Below are 21,262 nucleotides of genomic sequence, written 5' to 3'. Positions count from 1 at the left end.
CGGAGGCAGTGTGATGGCTTGGGCATGCATGGCTGCCAGTGGCACTGGGTCACTAGTGTTTATTGATGATGTGACACAAGACAGAAGCAGCCCAATGAATTCTGAGGTATTCAGAGCCATACTGTGTGCTCAGATCCAGCCAAGTGCAGCCAAACTGATTGGTCGTCGTTTCATACTACAGATGGACAATGACCCAAGACATAAAGCCAAAGCAACCCAGGAGTTTATTAAAGCAAAGAAGTGGAATATTCTTGAATGGCCAAGTCAGTCACCTGATCTCAACCCAATTGAGCATGCATTTCACTTGTTAAAGACTAAACTTCAGACACTAAGACCCACAAACATACAGCAACTGAAAACCACGGCAGTGAAGGCCTGGCATAGCATCAAGAAGGAGTAAACACAGCGTCTGGTGATGTCCATGAGTTCAAGACTTCAGGGAGTCATTGCCAACAAAGGATTTTCAACCAAGTGCTAGAAATGAACATTTTTAAAAAATTGTAGAATCTGTCCAATTACTTTTGGTCCCTTTAAAAACAGGGTGGCACATGTTAAGGAGCTGAAACTCCTAAACCCTTCATCCAATTTTAATGTGGATACCCTCAAATAAAAGCTGAAAGTCTGTACTTCAACTGCATCTGAAATGCTTTGTTTAAAATTTATTGTGATAATGTCTATAACCAAAATTAGAAAAATGTTGTCTCTGTCCAAATATATATGGACCTAACTGTACATGCAAAAACACATTATTTTAGTCATTTTTTTTTCCCCTGAAAAGATTTCAGTATATTTCTCAATTGAATTGTACAGATTATTGGTGAAATTAAACATTAAAAATTACTGTAATGATTCTTCTAAGTATGATTTTTTTTCCATGATGAAAACTTGGCATTTTAAAAGGGTTGTGTAGATTTTTTATATCCACTGTATACTCATTAGTGCATGGATCAAATTATAGTAGTTAGGATTAGGCTTGAGCGAAACGGATTGAACAAATTCAAAAGTCGCCGACCCGATCCTAGTGTGGGATCGGCCATGCGGTCGGCGATCTTCGCGCCAAAGTCGCGTTTCATATGACGCGTTTGGCGCCATTTTTTCAGCCAATGAAGGAGCGTGGGCAGAGTGATGACATAGGTCTTAGGGGCGTGGACGCCTATCGCCATCTTGTCGCTTGTGCGCTGTAGCGATTTGTAATGTGTAACACCAGCTTTTCTGTTCGGGGACGGAGGAGAGAGAGAGAGAGAGAGAGAGAGAGAGAGAGAAAAAAATTCCCATTGACTTTGCATTGGGTTTCGTGTTTCGGTCGATCCCCGACTTTTTGCCATAATCGGCCAATTTCATTCAACTCAACTTTTGAGATAGTCGGGTTTCGCGAAACCCTACTCGACCCTAAAAAAGTCGCTCAACCCTAGTTAGGATGGATAAAACCATAATAAAATCAGCAAGCAGCTCAAAACAGATAAAGGTAAAACTGAATAAATTAAGCTAAAGAATATCAAGAAAGATTATGCAGATATATCACAAGCATGCAGAATAGTAGCCAGGAAAAGGTAAAGGAAGAAATTCCATACACAAGAATGTAATTTTAACTAATTTAGTTTATTAATATAGGAGCATATATACCAAAAATTAAGGAAATCATAGTTAATTGTAAGATATATTGCAAGATATATTATAACAAAAGATTGTATTTTATATTGTACCGTGTTTCGTAAATGACCCCTAAGTCCATTACTCTAGTTATACCAAGACAAGTCCTGCTGTGGGTGGAAGAAGAATAAATCTTTCTTAATGATGCTAAAAAAGTGGATGTGATTTGCAATAAGCACTTTCCAGCTAGAACTCAGATGACCTCAAGTAAAAGAGTATAAATCTACAGTTGGCCTCTAAAATATCATGACCTTGCTTTATAGTTCAATGCAGTAAGTCAGAGTTACGGTACAAGGTATTAATCACTGAGCTGGACAGAACATGAAAAGGTCTGTGGGATTCGTAAGTGCTGCCTTCCATAAGAATACAAGGTAAAGTAGGCAGTATGGTCATCAAAATCCTACTCTTCTGAGGCCGCTGGGAGATTCTTTATAAAGATCACCACAAAGTGCTTTCTGGATCTGGAGAAAGGTGTGATTTCTGATGGGGTGGGAGTCCGAACAAGCAGGTACCTTCCAATAAATAGACCAAGAAGACAGATAGGGCATCATTGCTGCTGTCTGACCACAGTGCATCCACATCAAATGTTTACATATAAAACAACGTGGACTTCTGATTTCCCCTTCATGTGCGACAAAACTGAACTTGTAAGTCCTGTTTGTGTTTCTTCAATCATCCGTGCAGTTCTGTAGCATTTTCCTCTTCAATGGTATAAGACACAACACAATATATAATTGCATACATGCAGACGTGGTCACTTTTATCTTTCTGCAAATTTTGTTAGCGACTCCAATATCCACAAATACAAACAAAGTGCACTGTGTTGATGTCTTAGCCAAACCCTGAACCCTGTAATTCCCATCAGAAGTAAGTGGCCATTTGGACACATATATTATATACATCTCCAGACAGAGTATTGCAATTTATTTTCAAAGCTAGTCACCTTGTAACACTCATTTTTGGATATGAATTGGTTTAAAAAGGGCATATACTATCCTTATACATTACAACAGTACTCCAGCATTGCGGGTAAAGTGCTCTCATTTGGATCTACCCTTAAGCACTATTGTGCTGTACCAATACCTGCAGTCAAGTATTAATTGCAACAGTGATGTCAGTATTTGAGGTACATAAAGACCTTGATTGGCTACAACTATCACGTGTCTATGTAGCACATAATCACCAAGATGCAAAGAACCATTGGACTTTGGATGCTGGAATAGTGGGAGATTCAAAACAGATTTAACGCTGGAAAGAATTTTTCAATAGAATGTGAATAAAGTGTATTCCAATCCTTTTTTTACTGAGCTGGGATTACTGCAGTTCTCTTTTCCATCGCTATAACTGTCCTAATGCAATTTAGCTGCATGCCAACATATCTTATGGTTCCCAGCTTAAATTATAAATGTCTATGTGCCAAAGTTGAGTGTGGTTTAAAGGGGTATTCTCAAGTTGTCTCTTGAGCAGCTCAGAGCTACAGTCTCCTTACTTCCTGGTATCAGGCAAGGTGGGCTCTCCTCCTTGAGCGTCAGTTCTGGTGAGCAGCAGAACTGTGGCTTTTGTATCATTACAAAACACAGGATGTGTAACACATTCAGCTATTAGTGGGTTGCTCTGAATCCACAGTGCTATCACAATATTTACATATAAAAGAAAAAAACAAGGCGCCCCCAATGTGTCTCACTATATATGAAAGAATAAAATTCTTTTGCAGGAAATGTGCTCACCTATTGCAGTTGTGAACCAAGGTCACAACTCCCATAAAAGCAAAACCGTAGCAGCAGGTCTCCAAAAAAATCCAAAAGGATATTGAGGGTAGTAGTCTTAGGCAAACTGAAGACCGCGCTCACGAGGTAGATTTAAGGTTTTTTATTGAAGCCTACGCGTTTCAAGAGCTTTCTTACTCTCTTCTTCAGGGCATATAATACATAGCACGGTACAGGGTGTATTTATACAAACAAAAGGAAGGGGAGGGGCGCCGAGGCGCATAATACTATAATACAAAATGCAAGATATAAATCGTAACATAAAATTATTTTGCACATTACTTTTTATAAACTAAAAACATTAATTAATATTGAAAATAAAAAACAACGTATATATATCTGACATTATATTTCAACATAAAAAAAATAAAAAAAACCCTCCCTTAGAATCCGAGATAGTTATTGAAGAGAGGCTCAATGATTGTCACCACACTTCAGTTAAAAATTTGTTAAGTCAAAGGATATCTGACATTACATTTAGCCCTTCAGGCTCAAGGGAATTCAAAGTGTATATCCAAAAAAGCTCTTTCTTATTAAGTGACTGTATGCGATTAGAGACATGTACAGGAACGTGATCAACAGGGTGAACACGAAATAGTGAAGGATTACACTTATGTGAAATACTGAAGTGTTTGGAAAGACCATGTTTTAGGTAACCTATTTTAATATTGTGTCGGTGGGAATTCATGCGGAGGTGAAGAGGTTGTATTGTCCTGCCAACATATATCTTGTTGCATGGACAAGTGATAATATAAATAACATAAGAAGTGGTGCAAGTGAAATGGTAGCTGATTGGAAAGGGGTGAGGGAAGGAAGAATGTTTAAATGCGGTACTGGTATACCAGTAAGAAAGCTCTTGAAACGCGTAGGCTTCAATAAAAAACCTTAAATCTACCTCGTGAGCGCGGTCTTCAGTTTGCCTAAGACTAATATTTACATATAGAGATAACAGGATTTGAACAAGCACATGGCTCAGTGAGAGCTGTGTTTAGGAGACTTGCCCTGGGAAAAGTCAATCCTGTAGGCTGGTGATTTTTCAATACTTATAACAGCAGCTAGTCAGGAGCTGAGAGAGAGATAAGCAGCTGACTGCTGTGTAGAAATTAATGGGCAGGAGAGATATAGCATGTTAGGATTTAATCTCCCACCTTGAATTGTAGCTACTGCACTCTGTCAGCCAGGGTCTGGACAGGCAGTAATGGCCAGGCTCCATAAAAATGAGCTGAGTACTGTGAAGTATAAAAACTGTCATTGCAGAAGAATAACAGCAGATAGAAAAAGTCAGTGTTGCTTCTTTTTATGCTAATTAAAGCAATTTAATAACTTGAGAATATCCCTTTAAGAAGTCTTGTTACGGAAGCTTATCAGGATATTTCTGAATTAAAGAGGCTTTCAGGTCGAAATGTAAATTCAGCATTGGGCAGACAGGGTGTTAAAACATTACAGGTGTACTCACCCTCAAGCATGGTTACCTGCTCCAGCGCAGCTACTCCAGCCATCTCCACCTGGTTGGGTGCGATGAAACCACTGACCACCAGTGACCTCTGATTGTCGCCACTGATTGGCTGCAGGGTCAGGATTGGTCAAACTGCGTATACAGATTTTAGGTCACTGGTGGTTGGTGATGTCAATGTTTCAAGCCTGGCAGACATTCCTCAACCAATAATCTGCAAGAACCCTAGCCAATGCCCTCATTATCTTCCACCTTGACTACTGCAACCTCCTGCTCTGTGACCTCCCCTCTAACACTCTCCCACTCCTCCAATCTATTCTAACTGTGCTTCTGTACTAATCCACCTGTCCCCCCGCTATTCCCCGGCCTCTCCCCTCTGTCAATCCCTTCACTGGCTCCCCATTACCCATAGACTCTAGTTCAAAAGCCTAACCATGACATACAAAGCCATCCACAACCTGTCTTCTCCATACATCTGTGACCTCGTCTCCCGGTACTTACATACACGCAACCTCCGATCCTCACAAGATTTCCTTCTCTACTCCCCTCTTATCTCCTCTTCCCACAATCGCATACAAGATTTCTCTCGTGCATCCCCCTACTCTGGAACTCTCTACCCCAACACATCAGACTCTCGCCTACTGTGGAAACCTTCAAAAAGAACCTGAAGACCCACCTCTTCCGACAAGCCTACAACCTGCAGTAACCACCGATCGACCAAACCGCTGCACGACCAGCTCTACCCTCGCCTTTATCAGACTTTCGCCTACCACGGAAACCTTCAAAAAGAACCTGAAGACTCACCTCTTCCGACAAGCCTACAATCTGCAGTGATCCTTACTCTGCTGAACCGCCGCATGATCAGCTCTATCCTCTCCTGTGTATCCTCACTCATCCCTTGTCGATTGTGATCCTTCGCGGGTAGGGTCCTCTCTCCTCCTGTACCAGTCGTGAATTGTATTGTTTAAGATTATTGTACTTGTTTTTATTATTTATTTATTTATTTATTATTATTATTACATGTAAAGCGCCATGGAATAAATGGCGATATAACAATAAATAATAATAATAACATTACTGAAGTGGCAGTTCTGTAACGGGGAGCCAAGCATATATGGATGAGTATGTTTTTTATATTATTTTAACCCTCTGGATGCCAACTGTTACATTTATCTTTTGACTGGAGAACCCTTTTCATAAGAAAGTGACTGCAAATGAACGCTCACCAATGCAACTTCATTATTTCATAAAACATGAAATTCATCAATACACAGAAATGCAAGACCTTTTGTGAAAATCAGTGTTTAACATCTACAACGCTTTTTGTTCAAATTGAGAGAAAAAAAGTAAAAAGTTTGGACAAATCTAATATACATAGCCCTAACACAACATGGTTATGTCCTAAATTACACAGCTAATATAATCTGGTTACGCTCAATGACATATTCATTAGATGGCAGATAAATGAAGGTGGCCAGAACTAGCGGAAGTTGTACAATGTAACAGAGCCATCACTGCTACCAAATAAACACAAAGCCCCTAAATACAATGTGACTATGTCAGTGAATCATCGTACATATCTTACTCATTCCCATTCAGGTAAATGAACGATCGCACAATTATAAAGCAATTTCGGGACTATTCTTGTGCGACCTACACACAATGCAGCTGTGAGCAGCAATAGGAGAAAAAAATGGCATATCCCTTTTTTGTTACATTTATGCAAACTATTAGGTTCACATAAAGACAATGATACAACACAATTAGAAAAGTGCCAGCCCCTTCCCTGGCAGCTGCATCCTCCAGCTCTGACACACAATGGACCACGTACATACACTTCAGTAGACAGACCTGGCAGGGCAGACAGACCAGGTACAGACAGCGAATGAAGGGTTTCCAGACCCAGCATGGCAATCATAGTGTTAATCACAATAACCCACATTTCTGCCCTTAAGATGCCCATACAGGACATTAAATTCACATGATGCTCAATGGGCAAAAGGTAAGATTTTCTATACAATCCATGAGCCACAACGATGACGGCTGTCGGAAAATAACCAAAAATTGGCATTTTTGTCCACGATTTTGAGGTTATGGTGGAATGACATGGACTAGAATGACCATGCTTTGGTGACAATGAGTGGAGAAGTATTTTCTCCGTACACGTGTACGTCTGTGGAATCGCTGGGTGTCTCGGATGGACAATGAAGCCAATATGTTGGTACCGGTACGATGGTTGACCGCTGGACTTTGCCACACTTTAATGTGTATGGGCGGCTTTACAGACTGAATAGAGGCACGGACCCAGGTCTTTGTGGATTTTACGCAGAGGTTGTAGTTCTAATCTCTGTGAATAGTCACATGGAAGTGTCAAAGCTCCTCCTGGAAGCCAACACCACTTCTGTGGCCAGATTAGGGCATTCATCATGGTGCAGAATGGTCCTCCATTCATCAGCATGTCACACACTATGAGGAGTTCCTATACTGGGGAGTAGTACAACACTGCAGCATATTGCAGCCAGGATTTAGAGGCACAAACATTAGGAAATGACATGCAAGTTCCCTGATCACCTCACAGCAGGGGCTTCACAGAAAAGTGCAGGGGTGGGAATTACTCACCATCTGTAAAGTGCAGATGAAGATCAGTGTACACCGTCCAGTGCAGCAGCCCATGGCGAGAGGGCTCACTCACACTCCTCAGGAGGAACAGTGCTGGACAGCTCCTCAAGGCGAGGCTGCACCTGCAGTGCTACAGATAATCCCTGTGCAGGGGGATCTCCAATGCTTCATTCAGCAGCACCTCCACATGTGCAAAGCTGCAATCCTGCTCCCTAATCCCAGACCCTGAGCAGCGATCCCACAGAACGACCACAAAAATCCAAGGAAAGCGCAGATCTCCACAATCCAGACCTCTCCTTCCTTTCTTCTCTACGCTTCACTTTAGGTTGTTGCAATGGGCCGGATGAAGGCTCTCTGCTGCCATCTAGGGGGCAGAAGGGGCACAGCCTCAACAGGTTTAGGGCACCTGTAGTGGAGGGCTGGAGGTTTCTGCATGCGGTGTTCCTGTACAGTAAAGATGGAGAAATGTGTATGATATATCATATATATCATATATATATCAGAGATCTAACAATGATTCAATGATGCAGGGCAGACACACCACTGCTGCAACCTGTGTAGCCGCACGGGGGCCCAAGAGGTAAAGCTACGTTCCCACAATGCGCTTTTGGTGCGTTTTTTATTCTGCGCCTTTTTGCTGCGTCTCACAGTTTCAGAAAAGTAGATGGGATTTATAGAAATCTCCTGACCACTGTGCTTTTTTCTAACGCTGCGTAAATTCACAGTGTGTCAATTACTCTTGCAGGTACGCTAAATTTCCCATACAGAATTTCCCCATAGACTGCATTAGGTGCAGAAATTGCGCAGCTGAAATACGCACATGTGTTTATAGTTTACTAGATGGTGGCCCGATTCTAACTCATCGGGTATTCTAGAATATGCATGTCCACGTAGTATATTGCCCAGCGGCGTAGTATACAGCACAGAGCCACGTAGTATATTGCCCAGCTACGTAGTATATTGCCCAGCCACGTAGTATATTGCCCAGGCACGTAGAATATTGCCCAGCCACATAGTATATTGCCCAGTCACGTAGTATATTGCCCAGCCATGTAGTATATTGCCCAGTCACGTAGTATATTGCCCAGCCACGTAGTATATTGCCCAACCACGTAGTATATTTCCCAGCCACATAGTATATTGCTCAGCTACGTAGTATATTGCCCAGCCATGTAGTATATTGCCCAGTCACGTAGTATATTGCCCAGCCCACGTAGTATATTGCCCAACCACGTAGAATATTGCCCAGCCACATAGTATATTGCCCAGCCATGTAGTATATTGCCCAGTCACGTAGTATATTGCCCAGCCACGTAGTATATTGCCCAACCACGTAGTATATTTCCCAGCCACATAGTATATTGCTCAGCTACGTAGTATATTGCCCAGCTACGTAGTATATTGCCCAGCTACGTAGTATATTGCCCAGCTTCATAGTATATTGCCCAGCCACGTAGTATATTGCCCAGCCACGTAGTATATTGCCCAGCCACGTAGTATATTGGCCAGTCACATAGTATATTGCCCAGCCATGTAGTATATTGCCCAGTCACGTAGTATATTGCCCAGCCACATAGTATATTGCTCAGCTACGTAGTATATTGCCCAGCTACGTAGTATATTGCACAGCGACGTAGTATATTGCCCAGCCACGTAGTATATTGCCCAGCCACGTAGTATATTGCCCAGCCACGTATTATATTGCCCAGCCACGTAGTATATTGGCCAGTCACGTAGTATATTGCCCAGCCATGTAGTATATTGCCCAGTCACGTAGTATATTGCCCAGCCACGTAGTATATTGCCCAACCACGTAGTATATTTCCCAGCCACATAGTATATTGCTCAGCTACGTAGTATATTGCCCAGCTACGTAGTATATTGCCCAGCTACGTAGTATATTGCCCAGCTTCATAGTATATTGCCCAGCCACGTAGTATATTGCCCAGCCACGTAGTATATTGCCCAGCCACGTAGTATATTGGCCAGTCACGTAGTATATTGCCCAGCCATGTAGTATATTGCCCAGTCACGTAGTATATTGCCCAGCCACATAGTATATTGCTCAGCTACGTAGTATATTGCCCAGCTACGTAGTATATTGCACAGCGACGTAGTATATTGCCCAGCCACGTAGTATATTGCCCAGCCACGTAGTATATTGCCCAGCCACGTATTATATTGCCCAGCCACGTAGTATATTGGCCAGTCACGTAGTATATTGCCCAGCCATGTAGTGTATTGCCCAGTCACGTAGTATATTGCCCAGCCACGTAGTATATTGCCCAACCACGTAGTATATTTCCAAGCCACATAGTATATTGCTCAGCTACGTAGTATATTGCCCAGCTACGTAGTATATTGCCCAGCTACATAGTATATTGCCCAGCCACGTAGTATATTGCCCAGCCACGTAGTATATTTCCCAGCCACGTAGTATATTGCCCAGTCACGTAGTATATTGCCCAGCCACATAGTATATTGCTCAGCTACGTAGTATATTGCCCAGCTACGTAGTATATTGCACAGCGACGTAGTATATTGCCCAGCCACGTAGTATATTGCCCAGCCACGTAGTATATTGCCCAGCCACGTAGTATATTGGCCAGTCACGTAGTATATTGCCCAGCCATGTAGTATATTGCCCAGTCACGTAGTATATTGCCCAGCCACGTAGTATATTGCCCAACCACGTAGTATATTTCCAAGCCACATAGTATATTGCTCAGCTACGTAGTATATTGCCCAGCTACGTAGTATATTGCCCAGCTACATAGTATATTGCCCAGCCACGTAGTATATTGCCCAGCCACGTAGTATATTTCCCAGCCACGTAGTATATTGGCCAGTCACGTAGTATATTGCCCAGCCACGTAGTATATTGCCCAGCCACATAGTATATTGGCCAGTCACGTAGTATATTGCCCAGTCACATAGTATATTGCCCAGCCACGTAGTATATTGCCCAGTCACATAGTATATTGCCCAGCCACGTAGTATATTGGCCAGCCACGTAGTATATTGCCCAGCCACGTAGTATATTGCCCAGCCACGTAGTATATTGGCCAGTCACGTAGTATATTGCACAGTGACGGAGTATACAGCACACAGCCATGTAGTATACAGACGTTGAAGTCCTGGCCCTGCGTGCGGTGCACCCGGCAGCTTCCAGTCCCAGGGTTGGTATGGGCGCAGGACCGGAGATGACGTCGCGGTCACATGACCGTGACATCATGGCAGGTCCTTGTCGCATAGCATCTTTGCCACCGGAACCTGCCGCTTGCATGGACTGGTCACCGGAGCATCGCGAGGAGCAGGAAAGGCACCGGAATGTGAGTATATGATGATGTTTTTATTTTTTTTATTATTTTTAACATTATATCTTTTTACTATTGAGGCTGCATAGGCAGCGTCAATAGTAACAAAGTTGGTCACACAGGGTTAATAGCTGCGTTAATGGAGTGCGTTACACCGCGGCATAACACGGTCCATTAGCGCTGCCATTAACCCTGTGTGAGCGCTGACTGGAGGGGAGTATGGAGCGGGCACTGACTGCGGGGAGGATGGAGCGGCCATGTTGACGCCGGACTGCGCCCGTCGCTGATTGGTCGTGGCAATGGTCATGGGCATTTTGCCACGACCAATCAGCGACTTGGATTCCATGACAGACGGAGGCCGCGACCAATGAATATCCGTGACAGACAGAAGGACAGACAGAAAGACGGAAGTGACCCTTAGACAATTATATAGTAGATTTCCACTGCGGAAACGTATAAAAACCTCAGGGAATTCGAACCTAAGGCCATGTCCCACGATGAGCTTTTGGTTCCTTTTTTGATGTCACATGATTTTTTCACCATTCCTGCACCTATTATTTAAATTAGGTTCCGTGCGTTTTTATTGCGTTTTTGATGCCGCGTTTTTTGTCTCTAGTGTGTCATGCTTTAAATAAAGCTGCTTTGTTTTTGATACTTCCTGTTTTTTTGCTTTGACAAAACTTTATTGACACACTAGGTGCAGATTACATGTGTTTTTTTATGTGTTTACGCAACACGTACTAAAAATACATGTGTGTTTTTTACATGCGTAATTTCCTCAACTAATGCAAGTCTATGGGGAAATTCCGCACAGAAAACTCAGTGTACCCATAAGAAAAATTGACACGCTGCAGATTTGAAACACGCAATGCCGGTCAGTTTACGCTGAGTACAAAAGAAGAACAGTGGGCAGGAGATTTCTATAAATCCTATCCACTGTGATGGAACTGGAAGATGCTGCGGTTTTGGCTCAGCAAAAATGAGCCAAAAACTCATTGTGGGGACGTAGCCCAATGGGCCCATATATAATAATAATAATAATAATATATTGTCCTTGCATACGTCTGTGTCCGCTATGATATGATGTAAGTGATCTCTGGACAGTTCTGTTGTTACTATATGAGCAATAGACAATAAATCCATTCATAAATTCATTTATTCTTTGATTTATTTATGTTTATTCATAAATTTTTGAAATCTGACCCGTGTTACTTTATGTGTTAATAACTCTGGAACGCTTCAACAAATCCCAGTGATTTTGAGATTGTTTTTTGTGGCACACTATAATTTATGATAAAGGTAAATTTAGGTCGATATGTTTTGTGCTAATTTATAAAAAATATCAGAAATTTGACTAAAATGTAAAAAAATAGCAATTTTCAAACTTTGAATGATTATCCCTTTAATCCAGATAGTCATACCACAGAAAACATTAATAAATAACATTTCCCACATGTCTGCTTTACTTCAGCACCATTTGTTAGTTTATTAACTGTTCAGGTGCTTTTCAGGAATTAATGCAAAATGGCATAAGGCCGGTTTCACACGTCCTGATATTTCCGGTACCGGTAAACATGGTACCGGAGCTATCTGTGTCCGTGTGACACATCCATGTGACACACGTGCAGCAGGCGTGTGCCACCTGTGTACCGCATCAGTACTGCACAGACGGCTGCGGGGGAAGCATTGCTACTGTAAGCCTCTGTTCCCCTGCGTGTGGTGTTGAAGCCGGTTTTCATTCATCCAGCACGGTGGCGCAGTGGTTAGCACTACAGCCTTGCAGCGCTGGAGTCCTGGGTTCAAGTCCCACCAAGAACAACATCTGCAAAGAGTTTGTATGTTCTCTCCATGTTTGCTTGGGTTTCCTACGGGTTCTCCGGTTTCCTCCCACATTCTAAAGACATACTGATAGGGAATCTAGATTGTGAGTCCCATCGGGGACAGCGATTATAATGTGTGCAAACTGTAAAGTGCTGTGGAATATGTTAGCGCTATATAAAAAAAAATAAAGATCCTATGAATGAAAAAAAAAACGATGTGGGTTCCCCCCTATATTTTACAACCAACTCGGCAAAACTCTGGCTTCTATTCTCAGACTGGTAAGGGGCCATGGATATGGGCACACCAGCCTAAAAACAGCAGCACGCAGCTGCCCAGAAAAGGCACATCTATGAGATGCACCAATTCTGGAGTTTTGCCTGGTTCTTCCCACTGCCCTGTAGTGGTGGCATATGGGGTTAATGTCAACTTACTATTGTAAGTTGACATTAAGCCGGTTTAGTAATGGAGAGGTGTCAAGAAGACACCTCTCCATTACTAATGCTACAGCTGAAAAGGGTTAATAAAACACACACAGTAAAAAAAAAGTATTTTAATAATAAATAAAACAATATACACAGTTTTTCCATCTTTCTTCTTCTGCCATTCCAAGCGAAGCCATCAATCTCCTGTAATAAATCATAAAATAAAAAAAACAACAGTATATCATACTGTCCGCTGTATAGTCAAGTCCCACGCTGTTTTCCATATCCAGGGGAATTTACAGTTTACAACCGGGAGCGGTGCTAATGCGACCGTCCCGGCTGTAAACGACTGGAAATGAATGAATGAAATTATGGGAGTAGACCTTCGGTGAATAGCGGTGGTTTACTCTGTTCTCTGTGTGCACGTGTGCGGGACGTTTGGCGGGCCGTGTGTCCGGGTAAAAACGGACATGTCTGCGTGTTATGCACACGGACAAACGGCCTGTCAAATCACTTTGAATGGGACTACATGTGTCAGTGTCTCCAGTACGTGAGAAAACTGTCACTACATCACTACACGTACCGGAGGCACCGACGTGTGAAACAGGCTTAACAGGAATGAAAAAGTGTATTTTTACCACCTAAATGTCGGTGACTTCTGAACAGGCTGCTATAGCCGGGAGTCTCTAAGGCCGCTATTTGGTCATGAATTGCCATGGCAAACATCAGGATAACACGATTATGATCCCAGGGTGCCAACGGAGATAAACAGGAAGCCCCCACACTCTGCTAACCATTTATCTGATGTAGTCACTATTGGCAGCAGCATCTAAGGGGTTAAACAGATATGGACGGTGCCAACACTGGTCGTGGCTGATGCAGCAAGTTGTCAGCTATAGTGGACAGCCGACAGCTGCTGGATTGTCACCTGTATGGGGAGGCTATTCTCTAATATCTCAGGTCAGTAAAAAAAAGTATTGGTGTCATTAAGGGGTTAAATATCATTCAACAAAGAAAAGGGGGCAAACACATGAGGGAATAATAACAGTATTGTATTACTATTTTGTATTATTATTATTCCATAACAAGCCTCAGATATTTTGCCCCATGTTCCTCGCAGACACAGACAGACCAGACAGCCATTACCTATTAATTCAGTGCAATACACTAATGGCATACATAAGTAACGGGCTGCACTAATCATAGAGACCTCCTCTCCCCAGTGTCACATTAAAGAAAAAGTATTTGTTGAGATGAAAAAGATTTGGTACCACTGACCGTAAAAATGTAAAAACCATACATGAATGCTCCTGGGGTTGCAAATGTTGTTTCGGTTTTTTTTTGTAGTCAACTACTAAGTTAAAATCTCCCACATATTCTGTTAAACCAAAATGAAGAAAACTGATGTGTTTATGCAGGTGTTATTTAGACACTGTATGGCTGTGTTCACACACAGGGTTTTTGCAGCATTTTTTTCTTTTGCATAGAAAACCTGCTATCTTGCAAGTTAAAAAAAAAACCCACTGCATTCAAAATGCACATTTTACTGCATTTTTGCAGCATTTTTTTTTGTGTGGAATACATGTGTGATTTGTCTGCAGCAAAAAAAAAAGCTACAAAAATGCATCAAAACTTGTTTGCTGCATTTTCCAAGTCTTGTTACTTTTTATGAAAGCAAAAACTAGGAAAGAATTGACATAGTTCAGGTTTCAAATACTTAAGTTTCATCAGGAAGAAAACCAGGCATGTGCATGGGATTTCTGAAACCTCATAGCTTTTGCTGGTAATATAAAACACAGCTTATTTGCATAAAAAAATGAAAAAAAAAAACACTGCTAAAATTCTACATGTGAATATAGTTTAAAGGAGAACCTATCGGCACAATTTTGCAATGTAAAGTAAAGGCATGGCAGTAATGGGGCCGTAATACTGATTACGTTGATACCGTTAATGGAGAAAGCCACTTTGTTATTCTTCTTTAATCATCATTTAAAGTTTCCACTAATTATATTTTGGTGCACAGGGGCCAGACTGTGCACTGGGCCTTCTCTTCCCTGTCTGTGATTCTCCAGCCCCTCCGCCTGCCTCCAGTCTGTGATTGATAGCTGATAGGTCACAGCTGAGATTTCAATCAGAGAAGGCAGGTCAGTCATAGACCAGAAGCAGGCAGAGGAGAATCACTGACAGGAAGGAAAAGACTTAGTGCACAGTCCGGCCCCTGTGCACTGAAATGTCATTAGCAGAAAACTTCAAATGGTGATTAAAAAAGAACAACCAACAAAGTGAATTTCTTCACCAAAGGCATCAATTTAATCAGTGTTACAAAGACATCATCGCAATGTCTTTACTAAACATTACCAAATTGTGCTGACAAGTTCACTTTAAGATAGTATTATTTGAAAAATTTATGAAAGCTTTAGGGTATGTGTCCACGTTCAGGATTAGCTGCGGATTGAACACTGAGTACAGCTGCAGCATTCAACCTGCAGCGTCCAGATGTTACAGCATAGTGGAAGGGATTTTATGAAATCCCGTCTCCACTATGCGTGCGAACATGCATCCGGCGGCCCTGCGTTTATGGACATGCAGCGTATCTTTTTAGAACTCAGCATGTCTGTTTACAGACTATCACAGGGCCCTACAGTATGTATGGGGTGCGGAAATTCCGGATGTGTGCAATGAACACATCTGGAATCAGAAAAGGCCGCTCCGCCCAAAGCGCCGTCATTATGGACTGTGGACATGCACTCTTACTTGTCCATTGTACATTGGCGTTGTTAGTCACTATATAGCAGCATTATTTGGTAACTAAGTGTCAGTATAATTTGGGACTGTACAGCAGATGTTTATGCACAGTATGAAATATTGTTAAAGGGACTCTGTCACCTGAATTTGGCGGGCTCTGTTTACAGTCCGATGGGCGGTGTTTTCTGTTCTTTCATGCACCCCTTCCTTTCCCACTGGCTGCAATATTGTCTTGAATTTGATTAGGTTTCCTCCGTAGTACACGCGTGCGCAATGCAATCTTGCCTTGTGCATGTGCAGTATGCTTTGCCCAACTGTGGGCAAAGCCGAAAAGCATTAGTGCGTATGCGCCGGCGCACTATGTCCCGGAAGTATTTCGCTGAAGTACCGTCATCTGGGTAGTTGTGGATCACTTCTCTAAGATGGCCCATTTAACTCAGCTGCCTGGTCATCTGTCTGCTACTGTGCTTGCAGAGAAGTTCATTCAACATATTTTTGCCTCTATGGAGTACCTCTCTATGTTGTCTGGGTCCCTGCTTCATCAGTCTGTTTGAGGTTCTCAAACAGAATAATTCTGTAGCTTATAAGCTCAAACTCCAGACCTCTCTATGCATACATAACTCATTTCCCGCATCTCTCCTCAAGCCTGTAGTCTTCAGTAGGGTTGAGCGAAATGGGTCGTTCATTTTCATAAGTCGCCGACTTTTGGCAAAGTCGGGTTTCATGAAACCCGACCCGATCCCTGTGTGGGGTCGACCATGCGGTACGCGACTTTCGCGCCAAAGTCGCGTTTCAATGACGTGAAAAGCGCCATTTCTCAGCCAATGAAGGTGGACGCAGAGTGTGGGCAGCGTGATGACATAGGTCTCAGTCCCCACCATCTTAGAGAAGGGCATTGCAGTGATTGGCTTGCTGTCTGCGGCGTCACAGGGGTTATAAAGGGGCGTTCCCGCCGACCGCCATCTTACTACTGCTGATCTGAGCATAGGGAGAGGTTGCTGCCGCTTCGTCAGAAGCAGGGATAGCGTTAGGCAGGGTACATTAACCCCGAAACCGCTTGTGCTGTAGCGATTTCCACTGTCCAACACCACCTTTTGTTTGCAGCGACAGTGGAAGCTACATTTTTTTCCCCCTCAGCGCTGTAGCTCTTTGGGCTGCCCTAGAAGGCTCCCTGATACCTGCATTGCTGTGTGTACGCCGCTGTGCAAACCAACTGCTTTTCTCAAAGCACAAATCCTGTTGTTCCTTCCTTTCTGCACAGCTATCTTGTTTGTTTGTCCACACTTTTGATTTAATTTGTGCAGCAGTCCACTCCTTATTGCTGCCTGCCATACCTGGCTGAGATTACTGCAGGGAGATAGTAATTGTAGGACAGTCCCCTTTTTTTTTTTTTTCTTTTTTGTTACATCTCTTCAAGCCACTTTCTGCCACAGAAAATATACTCTAATACAGTGGCCCACATTTATTCACTAGTCTCCCTGAAGAAAAAAAAAAGGGTGCAGATTAAAATTGGCAAATCTGCATCAGTGGCAGTCCTGTGTGTGGCATCTGTGTCTCACAGTCTAACAGTGGGCCTGATTTCTTGCCAATTCTTCCAGAAATAAAAAGAAAAAATAGTGGGAGATTAATATTGGCATGTGTGCTTGAGTGCTAGTCGTGTGTGCCATCTCTCTCAAATTGTGGGGCACAGAAAGCCTAGTGTCTATAATACTGTTTTTTCTTTTTTTTAATTCTCCCTGAAAAAAAAAAAATAGTGGGAGATTAATATTGGCATTTGTGCTTGAGTGCCAGTCGTGTGTGCCATCTCTCTCAAATTGTGGGGCACAGAAAGCCTAGTGTCTATAATACTGTTTTTTCTTTTTTTTAATTCTCCCTGAAAAAAAATAAATAGTGGGAGATTAATATTGGCATTTGTGCTTGAGTGCCAGTCGCGTGTGCCATCTCTCTCAAATTTTGGGGCACAGAAAGCCTAGTGTCTAATACTGTTTTTTTTTTTTTTTTTTAAATTCTCCCTGAAAAAAATAAATAGTGGGAGATTAATATTGGCATTTGTGCTTGAGTGCCAGTCGTGTGTGCCATCTCTCTCAAATTGTGGGGCACAGAAAGCCTAGTGTCTATAATACTGTTTTTTTTTTTGTTTGTTTTTTAATTCTCCCTTAAAAAAAATAGTGGGAGATTAATATTGGCATTTGTGCTTGAGTGCCAGTCGTGTGTGCCATCTCTCTCAAATTGTGGGGCACAGAAAGCCTAGTGTCTGTAATACTGTTTTTTTTTTTTTTTTGTTTTTTAATTCTCCCTTAAAAGAAATAAATAGTGGGAGATTAATATTGGCATTTGTGCTTGAGTGCCAGTCGTGTGTGCCATCTCTCTCAAATTGTGGGGCACAGAAAGCCTAGTGTCTATAATACTGTTTTTTTTTTGTTTTTTAATTCTCCCTTAAAAAAAAAAAATAGTGGGAGATTAATATTGGCATTTGTGCTTGAGTGCCAGTCGTGTGTGCCATCTCTCTCAAATTTTGGGGCACAGAAAGCCTAGTGTCTAATACTGTTTTTTTTTTTTTTAATTCTCCCTGAAAAAAATAAATAGTGGGAGATTAATATTGGCATTTGTGCTTGAGTACCAGTCGTGTGTGCCATCTCTCTCAAATTGTGGGGCACAGAAAACCTAGTGTCTATAAGGCCATGTTCACACGATCCTTTTTTTCATGCGGAATTGCCGCGATTTTCCCGCTGCGGGTCCGCAGCTGTTTTCCATGCAGGGTACATTACATTGTACCCTATGGAAAACAGGAACTGCTGTGCCCACAATGCGGAAAATTAAAAAAAAAGCCGCGCTGAATAGCTGCGGGAAAAAAGAAGTACCATGTCACTTCTTTTTTCGGAGCCGCAGCGGTTCTGCACCCATTGACCTCCATTGTGAGGTCAATCCCGCAGTAAAATCCGCAGATGAAAAAAATATCTGGAGGTTTTACTGCGGTTTGTGGTGCAGAACCGCTGCAGCAGGAAGTGCGGGGAAGCGGGCGGAAGTGCGTGGGCAGAGTGTGGCTGCCCCCCCGTGCTCCGATCCCGCCCCCCCGTGCTCCAATCCCACCGCCCCATGCTCCGATGCCCCCCCCAGTGCTCCGATGCCCCCCCCGTGCCCTAATCTCCCCCCCTTATACTTACCCGGCGTCCCGGTGTCCGTCCGGCCGTCTTCTCCCTGGGCGCCGCCATCTTGCAAAATGGCGGGCGCATGCGCAGTGCGCCCACCGAATCTGCCGGCCGGCAGATTCGTTCCAAAGTGCATTTTGATCACTGAGATATAATCTATCTCAGTGATCAAAATAAAAAAAAATAGTAAATGACACCCCCCCCCCCTTGTCACCCCCATAGGTAGGGACAATAAAAAAAAATTAAGAATTTTTTTTTCCCACTAAGGTTAGAATAGGGTTAGGGGTAGGGTTAGAGGTAGGGTTAGGGGTAGGGTTAGGGTTAGGGGTAGGGTTGGGGGTAGGGTTAGGGATAGGGGTAGGGTTAGGGTTAGGGGTAGGGTTAGGGTATTTTCAGCCATTTTAACCCTAAAAAACTTCCTAGAAAACACACAGACTCTGCATAGAAAACTGCATAAAAAAAGGATCAAAAAAAGGATCAAAAACGCATCAAAAAACGCATCAAAAAAGGACAAAAAAGGACCAAAAAAAAGACCTGCGTTTTCTGCCAAGAGCTGCAGTTTTTTAAAAAACAGTCCTGAAAAAAAAAGGATGGAAATCAGGAACGTGTGAATATACCCTAATACTGTTTTTTTTTGTTTTTTAATTCTCCCTTAAAAAAAAAATAGTGGGAGATTAATATTGGCATTTGTGCTTGAGTGCCAGTCGTGTGTGCCATCTCTCTCAAATTTTGGGGCACAGAAAGACTAGTGTCTAATCCTGTTTTTTTTTTTTTTTTTTTAAATTCTCACTGAAAAAAATAAATAGTGGGAGATTAATATTGGCATTTGTGCTTGAGTGCCAGTCGTGTGTGCCATCTCTCTCAAATTGTGGGGCACAGAAAGCCTAGTGTCTATAATACTGTTTTTTTTTTGTTTGTTTTTTAATTCTCCCTTAAAAAAAAAAATAGTGGGAGATTAATATTGGCATTTCTGCTTGAGTGCCAGTCGTGTGTGCCATCTCTCTCAAATTGTGGGGCACAGAAAGCCTAGTGTCTATAATACTGTTTTTTCTTTTTTTTAATTCTCCCTTAAAAAAAAAAATAGTGGGAGATTAATATTGGCATTTCTGCTTGAGTGCCAGTCGTGTGTGCCATCTCTCTCAAATTGTGGGGCACAGAAAGCCTAGTGTCTATAATACTGTTTTATTTTTATTTTTTTTAATTCTCCCTGAAAAAAAAAATTAGTGGGAGATTAATATTGGCATTTGTGCTTGAGTGACAGTCCTGCGTGTGTGGCATCTCTCTCATTTTGTGCCACAGAAAACCTAGTATGTAACATTGTGCCTGATTTTCCTTGCAGTCTCACCCACCTATAAAGGGATATCTAAATCCTACAGAAGTTAGAGTTCACCTTGTAAGTTGTTTTACAGTAACAAATACCGTTACTTTGGTTACGTTTTGCAAACAATGAGGAAGTCTGGTGGAAGAGGTCTTGGCCGTAGGCGGTCATTGCCAGCTGGTAATGATGGTAGTGGTGGTGGAGCATCAGGTGGTCGTGGGAAAAGCAATATAGCACCTAAGTCTCGAGTTGTGGAGCCAGATTCATCATCTGGCTACACAAGGCCTCGAACGCTCCCTTTTCTGGGAGTAGGAAAACCGCTTTTAAAGCCGGAGCAGCAAGAGCAAGTTTTGGCTTTCCTTGCTGACTCAGCCTCTAGCTCTTTTGCCTCCTCTTCTGAAACTTGTAAATGTAAAAGCAGCGCATCGTTAGTGGATGTTCACGGTCAGGGACAAGTCGCTTCCTTGTCCTCTTCTGCAAAAACAACAACAGAGAAGGATGCGTCAGGCGACACAACGGGTTACTCCATGGAGCTCTTTACACATACCGTTCCTGGGTTAGAAAGTGAAACAGTTAACAGGCCATGCCCATTACAAGTTGAATCAGACATGGAGTGCACAGATGCACAGCCACAGCCAGATTACTATGCTGTTCCTTTGACTCAGACCACAACATTGCCCTCGCAGTGTACTGATCCAGAATCAGACCCTAATGAGACTATCGTGCCCCATCACGAACCCTATACCACCGGCTTACACGGTGACACAGACAAAGTTGCACACGAGATAGAAGAGGAAGTCATAGATGACCCAGTTGTTGACCCCGATTAGCAGCCATTGGGGGAACAGGGTGCAGGCAGCAGTAGTTCTGAAGCGGAGGAGAAGGGGCCGCAGCAGGCAGCAACAGGTTCCATCTGCCGGGCCCGTATCTGGCCCAAAACGCGTGGCAAAGGCAAAACCAGTTGGAGGACAGCGTGGCCATCCGGTTAAAGAAGCTCAGTCT

The 21,262-nt window shown here is 42.7% G+C and overlaps 1 protein-coding gene across 2 annotated transcripts in view; it reads right to left on the bottom strand.

Annotated features, from left to right (window-relative positions):
• NKAIN3 (sodium/potassium transporting ATPase interacting 3) overlaps positions 1 to 7,806 on the bottom strand; it is a 996,279-nt gene extending 988,473 nt beyond the window's left edge. For both annotated transcript variants that reach the window (XM_069731401.1, XM_069731402.1), the window contains exon 1: positions 7,489 to 7,806. In XM_069731401.1, the coding sequence (XP_069587502.1) occupies positions 7,489 to 7,542 (54 nt within the window). In that variant the 5' untranslated portion in view covers positions 7,543 to 7,806. The remainder of the gene's footprint in view (positions 1 to 7,488) is intronic.
• Between the last annotated feature and the right edge of the window lie 13,456 nt (positions 7,807 to 21,262).

The sequence above is a fragment of the Ranitomeya imitator genome, chromosome 6, assembly GCF_032444005.1.
Source record: "Ranitomeya imitator isolate aRanImi1 chromosome 6, aRanImi1.pri, whole genome shotgun sequence".
Lineage (NCBI taxonomy): Eukaryota > Metazoa > Chordata > Amphibia > Anura > Dendrobatidae > Ranitomeya > Ranitomeya imitator.
The sequence above is the reverse complement of the archived record's forward strand: the minus strand, read 5'-3'. Positions and strand labels throughout refer to the sequence as shown.